The 16,745-nt window shown below is 44.7% G+C and overlaps 5 protein-coding genes across 5 annotated transcripts; 3 read left to right on the forward strand and 2 right to left on the reverse strand.

Moving 5' to 3' along the window:
- Positions 1 to 7,543: 7,543 nt before the first annotated feature.
- DFL_004320 (uncharacterized protein) lies at positions 7,544 to 8,848 on the forward strand (the record flags this gene model as incomplete). The annotated part of the gene is made up of 1 exon (XM_067633397.1): positions 7,544 to 8,848. One exon carries the CDS (start codon positions 7,544 to 7,546, stop codon positions 8,846 to 8,848), a length of 1,305 nt encoding a protein of 434 aa, XP_067491568.1.
- A 723-nt stretch (positions 8,849 to 9,571) lies between these two features.
- Positions 9,572 to 10,331, reverse strand: DFL_004321 (uncharacterized protein; the record flags this gene model as incomplete). The annotated part of the gene is made up of 3 exons (XM_067633398.1): positions 9,572 to 9,632; positions 9,723 to 10,093; positions 10,179 to 10,331. 3 exons carry the CDS (start codon positions 10,329 to 10,331, stop codon positions 9,572 to 9,574), a joined length of 585 nt encoding a protein of 194 aa, XP_067491569.1.
- A 388-nt stretch (positions 10,332 to 10,719) lies between these two features.
- Positions 10,720 to 13,390, forward strand: DFL_004322 (uncharacterized protein; the record flags this gene model as incomplete). Its single annotated transcript, XM_067633399.1, has 2 exons — positions 10,720 to 11,037; positions 11,111 to 13,390. The coding sequence occupies 2 exons, from the start codon at positions 10,720 to 10,722 to the stop codon at positions 13,388 to 13,390; spliced, it is 2,598 nt and encodes an 865-aa protein (XP_067491570.1).
- A 405-nt stretch (positions 13,391 to 13,795) lies between these two features.
- Positions 13,796 to 14,437, forward strand: DFL_004323 (uncharacterized protein; the record flags this gene model as incomplete). The annotated part of the gene is made up of 4 exons (XM_067633400.1): positions 13,796 to 13,806; positions 13,884 to 13,938; positions 14,199 to 14,281; positions 14,353 to 14,437. 4 exons carry the CDS (start codon positions 13,796 to 13,798, stop codon positions 14,435 to 14,437), a joined length of 234 nt encoding a protein of 77 aa, XP_067491571.1.
- Positions 14,438 to 14,773: 336 nt separating this feature from the next.
- Positions 14,774 to 16,108, reverse strand: DFL_004324 (uncharacterized protein; the record flags this gene model as incomplete). The annotated part of the gene is made up of 2 exons (XM_067633401.1): positions 14,774 to 15,392; positions 15,450 to 16,108. 2 exons carry the CDS (start codon positions 16,106 to 16,108, stop codon positions 14,774 to 14,776), a joined length of 1,278 nt encoding a protein of 425 aa, XP_067491572.1.
- Between the last annotated feature and the right edge of the window lie 637 nt (positions 16,109 to 16,745).

Genomic DNA, 16,745 nt, shown 5'->3' on the forward strand with positions numbered 1-16,745 from the left:
ATTACCCTTTCTTTTGCGAGTTTCTGTGAGAGTTAGGGTTTAATTTGGTACATAACTTAGGCCTAGGTTTTAGCTCCTCCGTTCAGTTCAGTTCGTCGTGCCTTTTAATTGAACAAAATTATCAGCGTATTGAAATTTTGAGAAATAGGAGTTTACTACGTCGAATTTTAGTAACGCCACCCTTCGGGTGGGCTGCGCAAATGGTATTACAGTAGTCTGGGGAGCTCGCAACAACGGTATCACAGGGTTAAGTTCTTGTCTCGTATCCAGACCTGGCCGGCTAAGTTTGTTCGAAAGAAAGATAATGTTGTCTGCGAGGCTGGTGATCATATCCTTGTCTAGTATATCCTAATATAGTTTTTGCCTATTTGCAATGTACAACAATATACAACGCATTTGTTGTGGACCGGGGTTTCTCCAACCTTGCGATTCGATTGACTGAATCTTAGCTGGAGAGAAATACATAATTATACTTAAAAGTGAGGCTATTTAATATAGGTAAATACATATATGAGTTGGTATGGATGTGCTAGACTCCTGTAGAAATGTAACAAGAGCTATATTAAATGTTAGATATTTGACTTCTAAATGATGATAAGGGCTATAAATAAATAAATACTTCCATTCGATATTCGCGTGTAGTTCATATTCTATTTTATCCTTCGTTTGGAGGAGCAAACTTTATGAACATCATGCGATCATCTTTGGGGTGGAGGATTACTGTATTCTCGTAGATACTAAAGCTCCCACTACTACTCGGTATCTATGAGGAATCTAGAGCATATTTTCGCCATTCCGAGATATCCATTCCTCGCCGCAAACGAGATTGTATAAAGCCTTCTTGAAGGAAGCGGAAGAATAATATTTACAGTGCTTAATGTTAAATACGCCCTGGCTTGTCTTTAACTGTAACCATCATTGAAGAAGGATAATACGGTAAGATTCGACTTTCCATGAAAAATCTCTTGTATTGTATGCCCAGTCACTACAAACCGCAGAATAATTGGCCCTCCGTAATACTCTTTGTTGTTAAGTGTGTAGCTAGGCGACAAGGCAGCCTTTTGAATAGGATTGTCACAATCCTGCACCGACGTTTTCAGCAACTCTCCTGAGCAAATCGGCTAGATCCTGACCGTGGTTGGTAAACGAAAAAACTCAATGGAAGTATAAACGAACACCAGCTTTCCATCAGGAAAGAATGTCACTGTGGTAGTCCTGCGATCGTCACGGCGGTGCTGATGATCTTGATACGAATGGTCCCCCCCAATGCTATCGACAGACCACCGTTGGAGTAATTCTTTTTCTTGTGGTTCCAAATTTTAACCGTGAAATCCTCACGCGCACAAGCAATCAATATTTCATCTGGAGAAAGGCTACTGATTTCCCTGAACTGAACTGTGTTTCAAAATATGGTTGAAGGAAGTTAGCCTCGTGTTTCTGGACATTGAAAAACTCCCATACATGCGACCATCTCAGCACTTCTGTTCGCCCAGGTAGGGTTGCTCTTGTAATCGATTCTGCGCGTCGTCTGATTTACGAAATCGGTCGCGTCGGTATGCTCAGGTTGGGGTACCAGTCGAAGCTAGTCTCGCATCGGTTTGGGCTTTATACAGTGCTATGTTTGTTGATCTCGTTGTCTGGGTATGGGAGCAGACATTGTATTGTGTAGTTTGGGCCGTGAAACCAAATCAAGTTTGGGTTTTTTATCTGATCTCTGGGTAAGATTGGCTATATTATCCGGCGACGGTATATCAGCTATATCCCAAATATGAATATGAGCCGATGCTGCAACCGCTAATAACCTATCATCATACGAGAAAGTCACTGGGTGCTCACTACCCCGGAACCTATCACCATCATAACGATCGGGCTTGAACCGTTGTAACTCTTTCCCCGTTTTACAATCCCAAATTTTGATAAAATTGTGACCTTGTTCCATGTAGCTATAGGCGACAATTGTTCCGTATATACTGCCCCCGTAGACATGTCCCAAAGTATGATAGGCCCTTTCCATTCTACCGAGACGGCTAGTTTGCCTTCTGGTGCAACAAATAGATGAAGAACGTTTGCGATTCCCCTATATCTCCATTTCTAAGTTTACTAGTGGTATTTTAAGAGAGTTTTCTCCGCCTTCTGTTCCTTCTGACAAAATTCATAGCTTTTCTGATTTGTTAAATACTCTTTTTTTATCTTAATTTGTGTTATTTTGCAGTGGGAATGTGTTGGCATCGTTGAAACAGTTGCACTTGCGGTGATATATGCTAGCATGCGCATGCTGGAGTCGAGATTGCGCAATTCGAAAGCTTGCCTGGGTGTATCCTGAGATATGTCTAATATATTGAGTCTCAGAGTGCCCGGAAGGTCACGAGATATGGCCTTGCGGCACACGAAATGAAATTTGTATTCGTTGGCAATGCAATATTATTCGTAATCCGTCCTGGATCCCGGCAGTGAGGCTTAAGATCGTTGATATCTTTTTTTTTAATCTTAGATGTTAGCGCTTCGTATCAAAATTTAAGCTCTCCAGTCGCCAGATTACATAAACACCCGTCACTCAACTCTATAGATCTAAAGTCATGAATCCTGTCAAACCTACTACCTTGGATTTATCAAGATATATTACGACCTTGGCAAGGAACATTGTAATTCAATATCATTCCATTCGCTGGAAACTATACTACCAGACGAAATTTATATAGGAAATATCTAATTCACTTAACCAGTATTCTTGAAGAAGAGAGTTTATCGATATGGTATTATCGATTTTTCGCCACGATATCAATACTGTATACCGATGTTGCGGCGTCTAAGACGTATTGGAATGGTATCGAGAATGAAGATTTACTCGCAAGACCAACTGCAACGAAGCCACAACGATCTATACTAATCAGGATTTTCAGCTGGGGTTGTAGACCAATCATGTACGCTGGGAATTCTAGAAGCTACACAGCATGATCAAGGCAAGGATATTGCGTATTATAGCGCTAATACCTGAGAATCTATAGCATAATTTATTTTCTCTTCTATAGTCTGAGATAGACGTCTTTCAATGCGCCAGACTAACTACATCTTCTTAGGCCGGTAGCTCAGCTTCCAAAGGCATCGTCCAAAAAGCTCCGAAAACTTATTAATATTATCAAATTAACGCAAGGGTTGATGCAGCAGCCGGCACCCTCTCCAGATAATTCCACTTTTTTCTCGTTTGGAATTAAGATCTTGCCACCTAGATATATAATTCCTTATTCGGTATATTGTTCATAGTTATTACTTAAATCCGGACGGCTTGGATCAACGGATACGACCATATCAACACACCTGGATTGAACTGTTCGCAATATGATTGGCGGCATGCATATATAGCTAATCATGATTAATATTAGATAATATCGAGTGAATTGGAGATCCTACTAGATCCATAGTCCGGATATTGGGACAAAATCTTAAGATTAGTCTCGTACTAAGGCCTTAAAATGATAAGGAAGGGTCTTTCGAAACAAAGCCTTTACGGGTTACGGAAGTTATAACAACCGATTTACGCGGTCTACATTGTACAGCTGGATTAAATGCGCTTAAAACCGGTGGTATGTTGTTAACTCTCGATGTCGCCTAAAGATTCTGTGTGAATTTGGTATGTATACGAAGATTAAATTTCCAAAAGCGAGTTGTCTGTCGCGAAATTTAGAAAAATCGCAACATTACGGCTAACGAAGTAGTTGCGTACGGAATACTTTAAGTCGACTGCGATTGAGATTAGAAAAGGAAAGAAAGAAAGAAAAAAGAAAAGTTCAAAAATAACAGTCGGAGAAGCTGAATGATAAGATTAATACGGACAACATCAGTGGGTCTCGGGAGATGTCGGCAGTGCCGTAGAGTCCATAACTCGGACATATACCTCTTTTTCTTTTCCCCATATGACCGATGATACGACGGGAATTTTTGATATACTGGCTTGGATAAAAAATTGCAACCTTCTTAAAATCGCTATAATACGGGGTATTAAGCCGTTATCGAGAATCTTCTGTAAATTAGATTGAGCCCCCCAGTTCGCCTTGTTTGTATTACTAAAGAAGCACGGACTTGCTGTCTCCATCGACGGCTCAAAATTACGAAACTTCATCTATCATCCTGAGGCAAATTCGCAATTGCATTGCGCTGTTAATTTCGCCTCCAAAAAGAAGCCATTGCCCAAAACAGCTGGAAGGTGTTACAAGAAGAAAAAGGAATTTAAGCGAGCGGTGTTTCGAGATTGAAGCCTTGCTTTTTTGGGGCAGCTTGTTTCGGGACCCTGAAATCAAACTTCGAATTTGAGAGAGAGAGTGCGAGCGAATGCGGTGAGATTGTCGATGAAAGGCGTGGAAGTGGGCTCTCGATCTGGGCCGGTTTACGTTACCAGAGACATGACCCGAGATGCGTCGGAGATGCCGCTTCTTACTTGATCTTTTCACAATGTTTTTGTTTTTCCTTTTTATCCCAGTGTCTCAGAGACACTGCTTTTTCTTCACATGGCAAGCCGATAAGCGTGCCGGGAAGCGGGAACAAAAACTGAAAAAAAAAAGAACGAAACGGGGTGTCAGGAATGCAAAATCTAGAGAGGGGAATTACGATGCAAAATTTGTGTGGCATTATAATTTGGCTAACTGGACATTAGTCAATAGATGGGGAAGTAATTCCGAAGCCAGGGTTAAGGACTCGTTCGGAAGGCTTCAGGGCAGACCAGACCGACGGAGGGGGCATGAGATGCATTGCATGAAAACGAAGGCTTCATCTTCAGACGGGCCTGGCTCTTCTTGGATTTGAGAAGATGATTGGTCGAAGTGTATTTCCTTGTTGTTGGAGAATTCTTGACAACATGATTGGCAGTTTCTTGGGGTTGTTATTCCAAAGGCTGTCCAACAGCATTTGGACATATCACACGACAGGATTCAAAGCTGCAGTATGGGAAGCCCACAGATTTGAAGGTCTTGTACATGTATACGTAAGCCACCAGCTGGGCATCATGGCATTGCATTCCGTGTCGTTGTTACTGTAATATCAATATACTTTTCCGTCCCGAATGGAAGCTACCTAAGGGATGTTGAGTCAAAGAAGGAGCTATGTCGGTAAATACATCCAGACAGATGCAAGAGATGAGCTTTCTGCTTTGCTGCAAGCCACCAACCCACCTTTTAGACTTGATTATTCCATACCCCGCCAGGGTCGTTGCGTCTAATCTTTGAGTTATCCCACCAACCAACTAGACGGCTGCGCATGCATGTCGATGCAATGGAAAGCATGCAATAGTGAGTGTTTGTTAAAGGTCCCTTCGCATCTAAGATACCTTCGACGATCTAAAAAATCGCAGCCGGGGCCTAGAAGGGCCCACAACGGCAGGGACCTCAGACAGAAATGACTTGCCCTGCCCTGTCTTGTCTTTCCTTGCTATGCCGTGACCATGGGATTGCATCCATCTGGATCCATCCATCTTGCGGAGGTGAGGATGCAATAGATCTCTCATCTCTCGCGTCGTGCAGAGGTCGTTCAACGGTGCGCGCGGAGGGAGTGGCCTGACAGGGACCCATTCGTTCGGTTGGCTCTGTTGCGCTAGACTGGGCAAGCTGAAGAGAGACAACCAGACAATCACACTCCTGGGGGAGATAATCAATCGGCTGCCTGGAAGCCTCGCCTTTTTTCCACCGGACCAGACCAGGCGTGCGTTTCGTTTCTAATTGAATTGTCGTTTCTCTTTTTTTTTGAAATTTGATTAATATGGTTACCCATAGGCTGTTTAGAGAGTGTGCATGGAATGGCAATTGAGTGCATGTGTAAAGTACCTATCTAGCCGGGGTTAGTAAGCAAGGTACATTACCTACTCTTCAATTCTAGTTGACCTAGTATCGTCAGTATATATGACCTGAAGTCGTGATATAATATATCGTCAGGCAGCCACGTTGAAGCAGTTTGCATTCTTTCAGTTCAGGTCAGAAAAATAACTTCTTAACAGAAACAACGCAAACAAACTCTTCGTCTCAACGGGCCGAATCTTCTCAGCTGCTTCTCTTTTACCTCTCTCCATAACTGTCATCTCCATCGTCCATCATCACCATCACCGTCACTACCACCATATCACCAACCACTATCATCACCACCACCACATCTACATCCTATTACAGGATACCCTCCTTCATTTTCCTAACCCCCACTAGGACTATCGTTTGATATTAATCATCAGCAGGCCGGGACTGCTTATATTTATATACTTCATACATCGCTAGTATAGTATAGTGGCCTCCAGTGGAGCTCTCGGCTTTGTCCTTTTCACTGCCTTTGTACTTGCTCACCCCGGCCGGCCTAGTGAATTCGCAACTAGCAAGCTAGCTATCTGAAACGGCGTAGCGTAGTTCCAACTTAACTTGGACCCCACGACGGTTGGGTTGCATCTCGAGGCACTCCGACAAAAAGCCGCTCAATCGAAGGTAGTTCAACTAGTTCGTTCGACTCATCCTCGATCGCACGTTTTTTCGCCTTTTCACCTTAGCGGTAAGTTTATATTCCGTGCCTTTCCCTAGTTCGATTAGTATTCCTTTAGCCCTGTTTCAATATTATACTCGTGTCGATGGTACTAACAATCTCATCCTAGTTCCCTTACAAAAAACAGACAAAAAGGACAGGAAGCTTTCTTCTCTTCCCAATTACTGCTATTGTTCGACACTTTTAGTCGTCTCTGGTCCGTCCTTGTGTACAGGTACTTGGCCGGTGGTCCACTACTGCCCGGATTCTCCGGTAGCGCATACCTTGCTCAACTTTTCCATTCCTTCGTTATCGCCATTCCAGTTTAGCCTAGGCAGAATACCATTCCGTTGTCCCTGCAAGGTTCCCAATCGGTTTTTTTTTTTTTGGTTCTAGCAGGACTTGTTGCGTCTAGAAGGTGGTAGAAGGAGAGCGGCAGAAGCAGACCGGGGAGTTCCAGCCAGTCATTTGCTGTCCCACCTTTTTAACTTCTTTCGATATATTTTGTCCCACTGGGACACAAAAAATCGTCCCACCAAACTCAGATACTTTGCGTGCAGGTATTCCGTGCTCGTGGCCGTGGGTTCTTCTCTTCTGCTCAGGCAGGTGGGAATTCTCTTTGGAATTTGGACGCCCGCTTGTCCTGATTAAAAAACGCTCTTTCAAATTTTTTCTTCTTATCAGGGAGTGCTTTCCCTGGGGACTCATATAACTATATCGACCAGGCCACTTTTGGAGCACCTTTTTTTTTTTTTTTTTTTTAAAGGCGATTTCGTCGAGATTTTTTTTTTCTTTTTCTCTTTCGCAAAAGTACTTCGTTGGAAAGGATTTCAGGCATTGGAAAAGGTCTTGCGGAAGCTATCTGTAACTTTAAATAACCTTCAAGCTGTCTATTCTAACAGACGCCCGTCGTACCCGGTTCGTTTGCTTATTGCGGGCCCCACGTCTGCGGTCCTCTTTGAAAATACCATCCAGACCCCGCCTGGACAGATCACTTCCACTTTTTCGAACTCTTGTTCACTCTCCACTCTTCCAGCTTCCTCAATCAACAATTGAAATGACTTCGCCCAACAGCGAACCTGCCTCTCCACCAGCTATGTCGTCCTCCAAGATCACCTTCCCTCACCGAATACCAAAGACTGAAGTTGTCTCCATAAACCCTTCGGATATCAAGTTCGAACTCTCCACCGATCCGTCGGTCCATCCTTATGAGGATCCAACATTCACCACCTCTTCTTCGTCTCAAACTGGCAAAGCCATCCTCCTCGCTGCTGAACGACTCCGCTCGAGCGATGTCCCAGTCGCCTTCCCCACCGAAACTGTGTATGGTTTAGGAGCAGATGCCACTCGCGACGAACCCGTCAGGAATATCTTCACGATCAAGGGCCGGCCGGCCGATAACCCTCTGATCGTCCATATCGGCTCTCTCAAACAGGCCCGCGAACTTCTCAGGCCTGCAAATGCCTCCCCTACAGAGCAATTTGAAATCCCACCAATCTACAAACCCCTGATCGACAAGTTCTGGCCAGGTCCGCTGACCATACTCCTGCCATTGCCACCAAACTCAAAACTTTCACCCCACGTCTATGCCACGCAGACGACTGTCGGTGTACGCATGCCAGCTCATCCTGTCGCACTAGCTCTCGCATTAGCCTCGAACCTTCCAATTGCCGCCCCCTCAGCTAATAAATCAGGTCTTCCATCACCTACGACCGCTAAACACGTCGCCGTCGACCTGTACAAACGTGTAGAGCTCATTCTAGACGGTGGTGGTTGTAACGTCGGACTTGAAAGTACTGTTGTTGACGGGCTTTCGAGTCCTCCTGCAATCCTCAGGCCTGGAGGTGTGAGTCTAGAGCAAATCAGGGCATGTGAAGGGTGGGAAGGAGTCATAGTTCATAAGGAGGACGGTGGAAATAGCGGGGGCGGGGCTAATGGTGCTGCAAGTGGGGCCGCGCCGAGAGCACCAGGGATGAAGTACAAACACTATTCACCAACATGTGGAGTCCGACTGTACCTCCCGAACACAGACCAACCGACTGTTGAAATGCTGAAATCCACGGCCTTCGGAAGCGACTCCAGGGTTGCCCGACTGGGAGTTTTGAGGACCAGGCAGTGGAAAGAGTTGGATGATGAGCAAGTGGAATGGTTGAGGGAGAGGAATGTCGAACTCGTCGAAGACAGTTTGGGGACTAGCGGGGAAGAGATTTCGAGAAAACTTTTTGGAGCTCTCAGGAGGATGGACGACGAACAGGTCGTTGTGGTACATATCGAGGGTATTGAAGAAGATATGGAGGGGTTGGCCGTCATGAATCGACTGAAGAAGGCCGCCAGTGTTGTCATCCGTCGTAGGGATGTCTAAAAGGAAGGAGATAAAGCATAAACAACGGGAGTCTCTAGACTATAAACTACTACATTTGTCAGAGGTCTAAGAGGAGGTATTGTGATTATTTTGTTGTTTTCTTACGGGATACGTATTATTGCTTTCGTGCATGGACATGGCGTTCACAGACTTTTCAGTTGTCTCCTTTTCTTTTTACCACACGAACCATCCTTTTTTTTCCCCTCCACTTTTTCCTTTACGATACTACTACCACTATTATTATTACTATAACTTAGATACTTGCTGGTGTTTTTTGGACTTTACAAAAAGCTGGTGGGGCCTTAATAATGTTTTCCTTTTCTCTTCTCCATTATCATTATAGATGGCTAAGGGTTTCCTTTCTCCCTCTTTGATTACTACTCTTAATACTACTATGCGGCGGGTCTTTTCTTTTCTTCCTTAACTTAATACTGTTACCTGAATTGATAGTTGGCCTGTAAGTACTTACGTACATCCGGGGGAGATAGACGGCCTTATACGGCGTGTGTGGACTCTAATTATCTTGATTAAGGGATGAATCCCTCTTCGGATACTGCATGCCGTATTATTCACTGTCCGTAATATTGATGATACCGATGCCAATAAAGAAAAAAATGGGAATATAGACATTAGAACCAAAGTGTATTAGAAGGTTATAGAACAGGCAAACCCTCAAGGGTATGTAAATCCCCGCTGAAAACAACTGCAAGGCTTTTTTCAGGATTATAAGCCTTCTCGCAACTTGTTTGCAATGATCTTGCTGCCGATGTTCCATGCGTTGTACCTGGAATTCAATCTCGTTAGTATCAGACTGATCCACAGAATATCCCATGATATAAGGATTGTATACAAGGGGAAGGGAAGGATAACATACAATCCCTGCTCACTGAAATCCAACTTCTGAGGATTCAACTCATGCGCCGGCGGCTTACTAACCCTCGCAGCAACTGCACTCGGATCCGTCTCCAATACAATCCCATCGTCGACAATCTCATCGATCGCTAAGCTCACCAGATCATAATTCTCAATAATAGTCCTCTTGTCGGTAGTATTCTTTAATAAGATACTTAAAGAATCTCGAAGGGCTAAGACGACATTATAAAGTAATATGGGGTTTTCGGAGAGAGAACCGATGACGTAGAGGGTTACGTCGGATTCGGGCTTGTAGACTACGATTCGGTTGTCGTAGAGGATTATGTCGGAGGATTGTTTGTAGGTTTTTTGGTGGAGACCTTTTTCGAAGTTCTTTTTCCCACCCATAGCCACGTTAGTGAGTTTGAATCCGGGAGATTGGAGAGGATAGAGTGGGAGGAAGTGAATTGAAGCATACCTGCTGGTCCTTGAGCGTAGGATATGGATTCGAACCTGGCTCGCCGGGGGCAATGGGGTGAGGGGCGGAATAGTACTTTGCGAGCACGCGGTTGCCGTCCTGGTCGATGATGAGGATGGCGTTGATGGTGAAGAGCGAGAGGTTGCCGGACATGATTGCGACTTCTTGTTCGATGGTGTATCTCGTTATCAGTGTCCTTGAAGCTATCAATGGAAGGGATACAGGGGTATATGGGTATCTGAAAGGGGGGGGTGTCGAGGAGGGTTTGGGGAGATATGATATAGATAGCTTGGGAAGTTAACACGTTCTTTCGACGGCAGCTTGTAAGCTTTCCTTTGGGGAAAAATGCCAAGACCCGTTTGACGGCTTAGCTTAGAACCACGAGCTGGAATTTTGGTCAACGCAAAATTCTTTTTTGACTTTTCAACCTCACCTTTTTTTTTTTATTCTCGACGGTACCATTGGACAATTCTTTTTTTATATTGGGAAGGGATACTTTACTACGACAGGATAGAGAGAGGAGAAGAGGAGAAGAGGGGGAATGACGGCTCTACCATCTGCCACTCGCCCGTTAACAAGGCTTGCTCAATCATCACTGATCACTCGATCAAATGCCATCCAAAGTCTATGTTATCGATGTCGAGTTCTAGCATTGAAGGATGCTAGTCCTGCACAATTATTTGCAGCAGGACAGTCACAACGACGGTATCTGAATATAAAATGGGGGTCGAAGGAACATGTTCCTGGCGTCAAGGCGAGGAAGGGGAAACGGCAGAGATTGATTGAGGCTGGGAAGAAGGCGTCTATGGGGGCACCGCAGTTGACGACTGATGAGTTGAAGGATGCTTATGCGCCGGAGGTAATATTACTCTACTCTATCCTATCCTATGATTTTGGAGGTTGGCTAATGTTTTGGATTGTATTGGGGATAGTTATTTGTATTTCGATCCGATATTGCTTCTGGGAATATCAATGCTGCGATGCAATCCCTAACCAACCTCATCGAACTCGATATCCTCCGTCACTCTGACTCTCATAACCTCGCACAAGCCCTCCACGAAGCCTTCCGCTCAAGGAAACTCCCCAAAAAGGCGGTTATAGAATACCTCACCACCATCATCGAATATCTCAAATCCGGACAACTCCCAAAACACTACCTAGCCCACGTCCACATCCTCTCAACCCTCAAAGAAGCCGAAGAATGGGCTTTAGGAAATGAATACTGGAACTGGTTAAAAGATCAAAACCTCGACCACCTTGACGCCCGTGTCTTCGGCGCCGTCATCGAGTTTCTAGCATACCAAGGCGCACCACTCGAAGATCTCGAAAACCTCTACTCTCTCGCTCTTGAGAAGTTTTCAAAGGCTGAAGATGCAGGTGGTGGTATGCACCATAGAGCTACAAGTCTTACGTTGGTACAAGGGATTATTACCGCTAGAGTGTTAAACCAAGATTGGAGAAGGGCCTATGAAGCACTTGATATTGTGGCGAGGTTACATCCTACTCAGGTACCTACAAGGATTTATGAAATATTTATACTTAATAGACCTGTTAGGGAAGGGTATCTTGTATTCTTGATGGCGTGTAGAGCGGGCACGAAGTTGAGCGGGAAGACTTTGATGTGGGTTGTTGCGAATTGGTGGAAGGCGACGATGGACGAAAAGGGGGTATTACAACTTGTGCTCGCACATCTAGCGATCGGGGGGAAACCATCAGTTGTACTGTTGAATAAAGTCATCTTTGGGCTATTGGGACGTTTACCTGAAGCTCCTGAACCCCCCGCACCGTTGGGGAGTTTGGTAAAAAGTGAACTGGAAGGGGTAGATGAACGAACAGCGGAGGAGAAAGAGAAGGAATCGAAGGAGTGGGAGGAGTGGGATAGAAAGATGGAGGAGTATCAGGCTGCCGTTAACCCCATGTTCGGAACCATCCGACGGACGATAGAGTTGTTCGATGGTGTTAATGTCGAACCCGATCTTATGACTTATTGCAATATTATAAGTCAAGCTGCTCGCAGACATTTGCGACAAATCGTGGCGGCAGCGACAAGGGAGATCGATTCGACGGTCAGGAGTGGGAAGGAAGTTATGGACGAAGCGCCTTATAGGGTGATCCTGGGAGCCTGCGGGAGTTTGGCAGATCAAGAAGGGGTGAAAAGGTCATGGGAAAGGCTTGTGGAATGGAGGAAACAGTATTTGAAAGAAACTATGAAGACGAATTATTACCCTGGAAGAGTGTGGACGGGGGTTTTGAAAGAAGGAGCTAGAGATCATGAGTTGATGTCTTGGAAGGCGTTGATTCGTGCTGGATTTGAGGCAGGGATGAAGCCTTACATCTTGGAACAGTTGAATAAGTATCAAAACCAGTTTAGCTCGAGGTTGACAAGCGAGATTAGGTTGGAATTGGTACGACGGGAGGGGAGTTTGCAAAAGAGCTTGAAGGATGAAGCGGAGATGTTAGCTGCCGCCGTAAAAACGGGTCAAGACTCTATCGATACATCAAACTTCTCACGGAAACAAAACCGAATCATAGCTACCGGTGTCCCGGACACGAATTATACGGACCTCAGAGCTGAAGTGGAGGAGTATAATAGAATATTAGATGTTATGGAGAAAGTTATCAGGAGTACTGTTGCTTATGATTTTTCGACGTTGGATCTGGATTTGGACATTTTGGGAATACCGGAGATGACGGAGGATGATGTGGGTCAGTTGAAGGAGGTTTATGAACATTTTCAGAAGAACATGCCCAGGAATCCGTGGTTGACGGCGACGCATGATCCGAAGACTGATCTTGCGGGGTTGCAGTTGCGGGAAATGAAGGAGGAGAAAGAAGGAGGGAAAGTAGAAGAAGGGACAGAAGGAGAAGAATCAGAAGTGAAAGAAGGAGAGGAGGGCAAAGAGAGAAAAGAAGAAAAGAAGAAAGTAATACAAGGTGGAGCCTGGGGAGAAGGAAGAAGTGTGACAGGATATTCCATCAACCAGTTGAGATTTGAGAACTGGATTTCGATCAACCGACTGCTATATCTGGCTGAGAAAGGGCCTAGTTGGAGAGAAAAGGATAGAGGTGGGGTTAAGGGGGTTATACTTGGATATAATCAACGGGAAGCTAAGGCCAAGGCTGCGATAAATAAAGTAGAGGGACTTGAGGGGAGACAGTGGGAGGAGGGGGTTCTTGCTTTACGGTCCAGTCTGGTCGGGTGGAAGAAGTAAGAAGTGACGGCTGATGAGGTAGATTAGATGGATAGAGTAGGATAGAAACTGTACATAGTGTACTATAAGAATCAAGAACCCATGTTTATTCACTTCAACTTCATATCATATTGTATACTATAAAGTCTACATAAAGACCTATGGAGAAGAAGTAGTGAAGCCAAAGTTGGAGAGTGGAGATGTTGTATTTTGCAGGAGGATCCGTTTTTTGGCGTGTTGCGGGAGTGGTGTGGTTGCGCCTTTGTAACTGCTGCGTCACAAATTAAATGGGCACGTTCTCGTCATTTCATCCTATTCCTTCTCCCCTTCTCAACGTCTTCACCTTCCACACCTTGACGCTCCAAACATATCTCCCAAACCGCCTCTTGAAGCTGAAATAAAACTTCTTTCTAGCTACTATTCAAAATGTTAATCAAGTATGCTCTCCCTCTCTATTCTTCCCAGCTTGGGAAGCTGTGGCGGAATGGCTGACTAATCTGATTCGTGTTAACAGAGTCCGAACCCTCACCGGAAAGGAAATCGAGCTCGATATCGAACCTGATTATAAAGTACGACCTCCTTCCCGATCTTTACTATCCTATATTCCACCGTTACCGGTTCTCTGTGGCTTCCGAAGACGCGGGTGGATTTTTCCGGTCTTTTTTAGGGAATCCGCGTAGTCACCGACAACCCCGCCCCCGCCCCCGCTATATACCTCATCGGAGACATGGAGCCACACATAGAGAACGCCGGAAGCTTTGGAACTTGTTTTTGTCTAGGCGGAGTTTTGGGGACATTGGAAGCTGATTATTTGTGGTGAATGTTATAGGTCCATAAGATTAAGGAACGTGTCGAGGAGAAGGAGGGCATTCCACCAGCTCAGCAGCGTTTGATTTTCGGTGGTAAACAGATGTATGGCCACCAAATTATCTGACATAGTAGTAGTTGGAAATGGGAACTAACGGGTTAATGAAATTTTGTAGGGCTGACGATAAAGCTGCTTCGGAGTATAACCTTGAAGGAGGAGCTACTCTGCACTTGGTGCTTGCTCTGAGAGGAGGGCGATGAATGGACAATTTAAGGGTGTTTATAAGCATAAATCTTCGAACTCTCCATAACATTATTGAGCTGTAGATCGAAATACAAGTGCTCTTTTTTTAGCTTTCCGAGGGATTGGAGGGATTGAATATAAGGATATGGTGGTGGTTTATTTCACCAATTCGGCTTTTTGTTTAGACTTTTGGTTTTTGATTTTACCGCTCGTCCGATGAGGGGGAGCTTTGATTATACATTAGCCTTATGATTTTGGTTTTTGGTACTTTATGCAGTTAACTGCTTTGATATAGTATATACTAGATGGTATACTATACTATTCCTACAAGCTATCTTAGTCAGACTAGGTAGCTAGCCAATAAACCGACTGACCGGCAGCCAATACTTCTCCAAATCCCAATATTTCCTCCTGACCCCCTTCCACTCCCCATCCCCTTCCATCTTCTTACTATCCACCTCAACCTCCACCCACTCAGTCTCCAAACCCGCTTCAAGTAAATCAATATCCACAACCTTTTTATAAACATCATACGCAATCTGTCTATCCGCCCCAAGTCCATTGAAAAATCCAAACTTTCCTTCAGGGTTTAACAACGCAATCACATACTCCGTAAAAAACAATTTCAACTGAGAGTAATCCTCAGCAAAGGTATCGAAGTATATAGCGTCGAAGGTGACGTCCCCGTCGTTTACTAGCTTTGGAAGAATTTCTTGCCATTTTCCGGAGTGGATTGTTACGTTTGGATTTTGGGAGATGGGGGAGGTGGAGAGTTTTTGAAGGATTTGAGGGTGGGCTTCGATTATATGGTGGGATGAGGGGGGAGGGGAGGAGGATTGGAAGTAGGAGTCTATTATTCCCATGCCGTAGCCTATGTTTAGGATTTTGGGGCCGGTTGGGGTGGGGGGTGTCAGGAGGTGTTTGACGGTTAGGGACATTATGTGAGATTCCCAGGACATCATTACGCCGTTTCTGTTCAATTTTCTTAGTAAATCTTTTTATGTTGGGGGGAGTGAGGGGGATGCGAACTTGTCTTCATCAAGGATTTTATCGTCGTCGATTGAGAGGGTGGAGGAGAGGTATACATCGCTTGTGACGGGGATTGCTTCTTCTGTCGCCTTTTCTAAGGCTGTTTGTTCTGTTGATATTAATTCTGGTGCTTCTTCTCCTTCTTCTACATCCTTTTGACCGTCAACGGAGATGTCTATTACATCCCCTTCTTCAATTTCTTCATCCTCTTCATCGTCATCATCGTCGAGAGCCATATACCCGTCCAACCTCCCAAACAACAATTCAGCACGAACACCAGCATCAACCATAACTTCATATAACCCCTTCAATCCGAGTCTATAAGCAATACATCCCGGCGTCTCATTATTGATATCTAAAGAATTCCATATCGCCCCGTTTTGGAGTAATAGTTCTAATGTCTTTGTGGCTTTTGTGAGGGGTGGGAGGGAGAGTTCGTCTGTTGATATCCCATTGCCATTTGTGTGGCCATTCGTGGGTTCTGATGGTGGAGGAGGGGGATTTGTTTCGAAAGAGGCGATGGCGAGGTGGAGGGGTGTTCGGAGGGTGGTGGGGTCTTGAACGTTTGGAGTGTGGGATTTTAAGATGGAGCGGAGGAGGAGGAGGTTATGGTCTGTGGCGGCGAGGAGGAGGGATTGGGCTTCTGTTGAGATGGACATTTTTGGAGTTTTGAGGTGGGGGTGGAGGGGTGGATGAAGTTGGAGATAGGTTTTTTGGAGGTGGTAATGTTTGAAGATTTTAAGCCGCAGTTGTTGAGACAAGGGTTGGCTGATGGACAACCACAAATATTGATGCCAAAAGAACGGGAAATCTAAGAAAACACACCATGAATATTTAGATTTATCAGTAATCAGTGTACCTATGTATCGGAAAGAAAATATTAAATATTGGATATATATAATTCTGCCGACTATTATCTTTTATCGAGAGAATCGAAAGAAAGGTTGAGCCTCTGTGTGGCGTTATCATTAGCGATGTGGTCTGTGCTTTACCTGTTCTTGTCGTTCAAGATTGGTTTACGTAAGTTCACATTAACGACTTCTATAAAGATTATAGTTAGTTGGGAGGCTAGATAACAGCATTCTTTGATCGTGAATTAAAATCTTTACCTACGAAATAGTTGATCAAATTGAACTCGGGGCCAAGATAGGGCTGAAATTCCAGCCGATAGCTGTTACACCGTGCGGCTTCCACTTCTACTTCACGGCAATTGCAATATTGCACAATGAGGAGTTAGTTAAAGCCACGTTTGAAAAAAAGTTAGTAAGTAACCAATCTTTAGAAGGCGTGAAGATA

This window comes from Arthrobotrys flagrans (assembly GCF_004000055.1).
Source record: "Arthrobotrys flagrans strain CBS H-5679 chromosome Unknown unitig_0, whole genome shotgun sequence".
Classification (NCBI taxonomy): domain Eukaryota; kingdom Fungi; phylum Ascomycota; class Orbiliomycetes; order Orbiliales; family Orbiliaceae; genus Arthrobotrys; species Arthrobotrys flagrans.